At 48.3% G+C, this 7977-nt stretch overlaps 1 protein-coding gene across 1 annotated transcript in view; it reads right to left on the reverse strand.

Moving 5' to 3' along the window:
- The window catches only part of TTBK1 (tau tubulin kinase 1), a 42219-nt gene extending 34718 nt beyond the window's left edge, over window positions 1-7501 (reverse strand). The window contains exon 1 of the mRNA XM_006882142.1: window positions 7343-7501. Coding sequence (XP_006882204.1) covers window positions 7343-7450 — 108 coding nt within the window. The 5' untranslated portion in view covers window positions 7451-7501. The remainder of the gene's footprint in view (window positions 1-7342) is intronic.
- Window positions 7502-7977: the final 476 nt, after the last annotated feature.

The raw sequence follows: 7977 nt of genomic DNA on the forward strand, positions 1-7977 counted from the left end.
CACCACTCCACAGGCTCACACCATTCCACTGTGAATGTTCACACCACTCCACAGGCTCACACCACTCCACTGTGGATGTTCCCACCACTCCACAGGCTCACACCACTCCACTGTGAATGTTCACACCACTCCACTGTGGATGCTCACACCACCCCAGAGGCTCACACTACTCCACTGTGGATGCTCACACCGTTCTACGATGGATTCTCACACCAGTCTACTCTGGATGCTCACACCACTTCACTGTGAATGTTCATACCACTACACTGAGGATGCTCACACCACTCCACAGGCTCACACTACTTCACTATGAATGCTCACACCATTCCACAGGCTCACATCATTCTACTGTGAATGTTCACACCACTCCACAGTCTCACACCACCACACTGAGGATGCTCACACCACTCCACTATGAATGTTCACACTACTCCACAAGTTCACACCATTCCATTGTGGATGCTCACACCACTCCACTGTAGGAACTTCCACAATTGCACAGGCCCCTAGTCAGGTGACCAAAGCCAGGGCACACCTTCTCTCCAGGCAGTGGGGCTTTGAGTTAGCATGGTGGGTTCAGAGACTTAGAAGGATTTTTCCATTACCAGGGGTGCAGCAGTGATCCAACCCCGTGTCCCACCTCCCCCAGCATTCCAGTCCACCTGAAGCCCTCACATGGAAAGGAAAGAGGAGACAAGATCATTCTGGTGGTGCCCACTGTGCCCACATCAGACTGCTAAGGTCAAAGCAATGAGTGGACCCTATCCATTCTTGGCCCCATCCCTGAAGGGAGGCAGGGAGACAGGGAGGCAATCAGGATCAGGCTGAGTCCTTGGAAGTATACTGAATCGCATCACCATTCACAGGAACTAGATTTCAAGCAAGTTATAATCAGTAGAGACCCAGAAACGCTGCAGCAGGGTCTCCAGTGATCAGCCCAGTGTGGCCCTTCCGTGAACGTACAGCGAGCTCAATGAGGGAACTGCTTAGGCCAGAGGGAGGCACCCTAGGACTGAAAGCTGGCTGGGTGGCTCGGCCTCATTGCCGTCAAATGAGAACTGACTCATAACTCACACAAAACTTATACAAAAAGAGTAGGTTTTCTAACGCTGTAAACTGAACAGGATGAAAGTTCCCATTTTTCTCCTGCAGAGCTGTTGGTGGATTTGAATTTCCCAAGAGGTGCTCCCTTTGAGTTGGTGGTACAACTCCCTACAAACCATAGCAGCCAGTAGTCCTGGATAGGTAGGAGGAGACCAAAGAGGGCTTGGAAGCCAGACTCTGAGCCTAGAAGTTCTAGAAGGTGCCAGAATCTAAGCCAAACCCCAAAGCAGTTGGCAATAAATCGACTTTTATTTGTAGTGACCCCACTTGTGATCATGAGGTCTTTCTTTGAAATTGGGTTAAAAACACACGTTTTAATCAGCAGCCGAATAGTTAGTTAGCCATTTGCCCCATCTAAGGGACTCTGGACAACTCAAACTCAAACTCATTCCCATCAAGTCAGAGTCTTGGGCAGCTGGCTCACCATTGAGACTATCAATTGCCCAGGAGGAGATTAACCATCTTTCTCCCTCCAGAGGCCTTGCTTTTGAGCTAACAACTCCACTCCCCACAGACTACACCACCATAGCTCCCTCTACTGGGCAATTCAAAACTCTCTGCAGCCCCTCCACTGGGTTTTCAGAGTTGTCAACAGCCTGGGAGGGGATTTCCCTTCTTTTCTCTCTTGAAGCCACTGGTAGATTGGAACCTTCAAAGAGGCATGCCTTTGGGTTGGCAGCATAGTTCCCTACAGACTAGGCCACCAGGACTCCTTACAGAGCAATTAGTAGGTGCTTAATAAATTCCATTTTGAATGAAGACATGGAGGAGAGGGAAGAATGTTCCCAGAAGCTGGTTTACAGTGTACCATTATGGTATGAGGACACGAGAGATTCAGTCCAAGGGAAAGGACTGAGAAGGAAAAACTGGAGGCCGAGGGGTTGTTGGAGGAAAACAGAAAGATGAGATAATGAGGTGCCTAGGGGTGCAGAGGGTGAGGAAAGGAGAATGTGATGAAGGAGAATTGGTGGAGGGAATAGGAGTGGGTAAACAAAATTGAGATATGGGGGATTAAGAATCCTTTCAACATGACAAGAGTCCAGAATAAGAGTCGCATAGTAAAGTGGACAGGGACGGGGGCGGGGAGGCTGTATAACAATGAGAGAATTTTTTTCCAAAGAAAAAAGCGAACTGGGGAGACCAAGAAGGAAAGGAGAAAAATGTGCAACAATGAATGAATGGAAATCCAAGTTCTCTATAAACTATTTTATTAAAATAACAATTAAAAAACAAACAATTAAAAAAAGAGAATAATTTTAGTTCACAGATTTCAAGGCCTTTGAAGAGTGAGGTTGCCATTGGCAATGATGGAGGAAGAAGCAGAAGGTACTGAGTCCAGGCTGGGGCTCCTTCAGTTTCAAAGAGTTGCACGACTCCACGCTGCCCAGGGAGCATGTCCCTCATGGGTGGCCTGCCCTCTCTGAGCATCTTCCCAAATCCTCACTGTGTCCTGTGGGGCTGTAACTCTGCATTCACAGCTGGGCTTGTTAGTGCCTGGAACAAGGCTGCCCTAAGCCCCAGCCAGGCAGTCAGTGCTTCTACGTCTAGATCTGCCTGCCTTTCAGCATGTGTCCTACACTGGATGCCAAGTAAATGTTTAATACAACAACTTTCCTCACTAGTGAGTCGGAACTGACTCATTGCTGACCCTGCAGTGGGCTTTGAGAAGCTGTAAATTACACAGGAGGAGGCTGCCCATCTTTCTTCTGAGGAGCCGCTGGTGGATATGAACCCCCAGAGAAGTGCCTCCTTTTGCTTAGTTAGTAGAACAACTCTCTATGGACTCCACTACCAGAGCTCCCTAAATGTTTAATAATGATTGCAATCCACAAATGGACAGAACAGAGGAGCAGAGCCAGAGGGTGACAGCTTCCAGCAGGTAACAGCTGAAATCCCTCAAGAAAGAGAGGAGTGAAGGCAAGAATCAGAAAAAAGGGAGAAAAGCTGGCTGGGGACTTGAAGACTCTTGTGCTCAGGAAGCTGACAGGGAAAGAGGTAGGAGAAAGAATAATGAAAAACCAAAGTCCTTCTCTTCTTGAGAGGAAAATGGAAAGTCAGACATTGTAAGAATTTCAAAAGCAGCCTTGCTCTGAGGAATTTTAAGCACACAGGAGACTAAAATCTTCTGGAGTCCTTCATGATTTATGATGTGTGGCCATGGAGGAATGGACACTGAGCCTAGGTCAAACCACCGAACCTCAGGATCTGCCCTCCGGACTCAAAGAGGTCCCTCAGTTAACCCCCAAAGGACTTCAGGTGAGGCTGGCCTATCAGTGCCTCTGTGCACATGAGGGAAACCCAGAGAGGTAAGCCTCTTGCCTTGGCTTACACTGCGGGTTGTCAGCTGCCTCAGAGTCCACCCCCAGGACACAGCGACCCCATGTGTTACGGAGCAGAACTGCCCACAGAGTTTTCTCGGCTGTAATCGTTACAGAAGCAGTTCACCAGGCCTTTCTTCTGCAGAGATTGTGAGAGGGTTCAAAGTGTCAACCTTCTGGTTAGCAGCCTATATATACAAACAGCTCACTCCTAATGTGATTCAAAACCTACACTTTAATGGCTGCACTACAGGGACTGCCAACCCCATCAGGATTAAAAGTGTGTGTGCAGAATCTCAACCTGGAGAACCATGTGCTTTTAAAAAACTGTTCATGCGAGACCAAATGGGCAACCGTTACTCTAAAGCACAGATGGAAGTCTGAGGGGCAGGAAGACTAAATGAATGGGAGTGGAGCAACTAGAATGGAAATAAGAAGACTACTGACATGAACTGAAGAACGTAATCTGTGTCCCTGAGCATTGTGGAGAGAAATGGGATAGGAATCTGATTGGCTGTGTATACTTTCAAAAAATACAATAAAATATTAAAAAGTGTGAGTATTGAGATTCAAGCCTCACTCTGCTGTGCTCCAAAAAGTCTGACTAGAGGTAAGTATGTAGGGCTCTAAAAAGCCATGACACTTACTAAATTTCCCAGAGTGCCCACGGGTTATTTCTCTATACCTTTATTTCCAAACACAGCCCACTTCCCTTTTCCTGGGCCCTGCCTCATCCCCTTCTACACTAACACAACCTGAGGCAGCAGTAGGCATCAGCATTTACCCATTCACCTAACACCCTACCTGCCTGGACCCTACAGGCAAGGCAGACTTATGCATTAGAGATGCAACTAAGTCCACATACTTTCCGGGGCCCCTGGTAACACAATGAGTAACATATCTGGCTGCTAACCAAAAGGTCACCAGTTCATATCCACCAGCCACTCCATGGAAGAAAAATGGGTAATCTCCTCCCTTAAAGATTTACAGCCTCGGGAGCTCTGGTGGCCTAGTGGCAAGGCGCTGCACTGCAATCACAGAGGAACACGGTTCAAATCCACCAGATGCTCTGCTGGAGAAGGAGGAGCAATATCCTCCTGTACCAGTCAGATCTGATTTGACGGTACACGCACACAAAATAAAAAATAAAAATAAAAAAAATTAAAAAAACTCTAAAAAAAAAGATTTACAGCCTCAAAAACCTGGCAAAGGGTTGCTGTCAGAATTATCTTAACAGCAGTGGGTTTAGGAAGCCCCTAATGAGCCCTGGTTGTGCGCTGGTTATAGAATTCAGCTGCTAATCAAAGCATCAGGGAGCTCTGGTGGCCTAGTGGCAAGAAGATGCCCTGCAACCCCAGAGGCATGGGTTCAAGGCCACAAGCTGCTCCAAAGGAGAAAGATGGGCAGTCTCCTCCTGTGCTATTAAATACCTCTGGAAACCTGCTGGAGAGTCAGCTGTGGGAGGGTTCCAACTCTACAGAACATAACAACAACAATCAAAGCATCAGCATCGGCAGTTCAAACCCACCAGCCACACTGTGGGAGAAGTAGAAACCATGCAGACAGTCCTGCTCTGTTCTACAGCCTCACAGGGTAAGCCCATGAAAAGACTCTAATTTCTCTCAAAAATGAATTTTAGGTCAAAGAAAATGTTTGATAATATACTAATATATTCATCTTTACACTAAGTCATAAAACATTATTTTTAGTATGTTTTAGAAAGCAACCCAAAAATGTAAAAATGTGGCCCAGCCATTAGCAGTAATATTCTTCATCCTCCCTTTTCCCAACCCTATCCCTCATCTTCTGAATATCTAATAATCCCTTTCCCTGTAGAAGTACTTTCCTAAACTGGAGGGGAAAGGCGCAGAATTTGAATCCACCAGCTGCTCTGTGCAGGATAAAGATGGACAATCTCCTCCCATATCATTTACTGTCTCTGAAAACCTGCTGAAGGGTCAGCTATAGGTCGGTTCTAACTCAACAATACACAACAACAACAAACTGGAAGAGAAGTTTGCACAGAGGATTAACATTCATCTAGGGAAAAAGATATGGTTTCTTAATGTAGGCCCAGATCTGGGGGAGCTGGGGTGAGTGTCTTAGACTCTCCATATTTCTTCCTCTGTAAAACACAGAGAATTTAATCAAAACATGTAGCAAAGACTCTTTCTACTCCATGGTCCTGATTCTTGACTGAGCCCTGTCTTGAAAATTTATAGCAACTCTTGTTGACTCAGCTGTAGAACTTGGTTCTACTTACTAGCTGTAGGAATTTGACAAAGCTGCTTATCTCTGTGCCTCAGTTTCTATATCTGTGAAATGGAGATAGTGATAATATCTATAAGCATATCTTGTGTTATTGCACTTCACTTTATTATGTTTTGCAGATACTTTATTATTCTCCAGAGGCAAGAGTGGAGTGCTATGGGAAGTGGGTGGGGAAAGAGAGGTAACCAGCAAGCCTCACACCACCGCCCTACCCAACCCTATCCATCCTATCCAACTGTCATTACTTCCTATTCCCTTCCCCAGAAAACAAAAGTCTTAATTCAAACTCTTATGGAAACCATGTGTATTAGCATCATTAGATTTCATAATTTCAGAGCAAATGTCATCCTGCCTCCAGAAATCAAGAACTTGTACCAGGAGCCCCAGGAGGTCTTGGAAGAACAGTTCTCATTTTAGTGGGCCACCATTCCTTCCTTTCTGCCCTGGCTCCTCCTCCCTCAATTTCTGGCCTCCTCCTCAGGAGAGCCCCTACTCTGGAGGAATGGCAGCCCTTCCCTCACCTCTCCAAGACCTTTTACTCTTAGGAGCGCCTTTTGCTCCTCCCCAGTCCCAGACATTTCTGACAAAGCTGGAGCCTTTGCCTCTTTCCCTGGATCTTTGAGGGGGGCCTGTAAATCGGGTGGACGTTGCCCTGGAGACCAGCCTGCACCCAGGGTCCCATCCTCCTCTCCAATATGCAGTTAACAAGCTGAGCTCTGCCCACTGAAATAGTGAAAATGAACACACAGACACATGTACGTACACACACACACACACTCTGTCTCACTCACAGTGTAAATCTGAACTCTGCAGTTCTCCCTCCCTTCCATCTGGTTCCCCACTCCAGTGCGTACCCACACAAGCTGGTTCCCTCACAGTCCCATCAATTCCACAATCCGCACCACATCATCTGCCCCATAAAACATCAGAGAGCTCTCAAGCAACGAAAAGAAAGGACGGTGGGTCAACGTTTGATATACAGTAGGTTTTGCTCCTCAAACACTGGTTTCCCCCTTAACTTAAACGCGCTCATCTCCCACCCAGGCCCTATTCTCCCATCCCCTTACTCCGGAGAGGATTCGGACTACAACTCCCAGCAGGCCAAGAAGCTTGAAGTGCTGGGCTGGAAGACCAAGGCACGCTGGGAGATGAAGTCTCGGCGTGTTGCACCTGCCGCAGGAACCCGTGAGGGGAGGAGGGTGGATGGAGAAGATGGAGTGCGGATGCGGTGGGAGCAGCCGGAGGCCCTCTTCCCCCAAACCCAAGCCTTTCCGTCCTCTGCGACAGTGGAAGGACACATGCTCATTCACTGCCCTTCTCCGGGTCCGATGGAGAAAGAGCCCCTTTCTCTCCCTCCTCCCTCCACTGGGCTTTGCAGCTCTTGCCTGGACCTTCAACCAAGAGCAACCAGGAGTTGTTTCAGGTTGGATTCGACCAACTTGCCCCAGTGAGGAAAGGGGTGAGAGAGGGTGGGGTTGGAGAAAGGGCACTAGTGAATCTCCATACACGTAGGCAAAAATAATGATCTGCAAACAGCTCAAGGGCCCCTCCCTCCTAGGGTCAGGGCACTAAGGGCACAGGTTTTAACAAGTCTCCAGGTCCTCTCTTTCTCCATTCTTCCCTTACGTTTCGGCGAGTCACTCACTCACCACCTTCCAGCGATCCTTGACCACGTAGTTGGCCGGCAGGATGTCGGCCTGCTCCCCTCCCCCACTCATGTTGGTCTCGTCTTTTAGAGCAGCCGCTAGGCACTGCATCCGCCAGCCGGAGGGGGAGGTGTCCGCAGGGCCTGCCCTGGGGGGGCCATCTACCTGGGGGAGTACGGAGGGACGGTGAGTGGGGGCGGTCTGCGGGCCCAGGACCACTTTGCAGATGTGGAGGAGGGGGTTTCCGCCAGACATAAATCTCCACTCTTGGCTGGCATCTTTCCCGGGGCCCCTGGGCGATGTTCCAAAGGTTATAGGGGGAAACGCTGTGCAAATACCCAGGTAGGGGTCGAGGACAAGATAGCAATATTGTGTTCAGGAAGGGAGATATGAAGGACAAACTGGCGATGTGAGAAGCAGTGACAGACACACATGTTGATGAATAAAGAAGAGGAAAATGAGGTGTAAAACTGCGGAGGGGAACGTGTCCATCAAAGACATACGCTAACTAATGTAGGGGAAGTTTGCTGGCCAAGGAGGCATGTAAAACACTCACACCTTCCCAGTGACCCCCCCCCCACACACACACCCAGTGCTCTGGCTCCTTGAAAGGTGATACCTGCTGACCTGGGGGAGAC

Source organism: Elephantulus edwardii, unplaced genomic scaffold, assembly GCF_000299155.1.
Source record: "Elephantulus edwardii isolate Elephantulus edwardi_28Jun2011 unplaced genomic scaffold, EleEdw1.0 scaffold00017, whole genome shotgun sequence".
Taxonomy (NCBI): domain Eukaryota; kingdom Metazoa; phylum Chordata; class Mammalia; order Macroscelidea; family Macroscelididae; genus Elephantulus; species Elephantulus edwardii.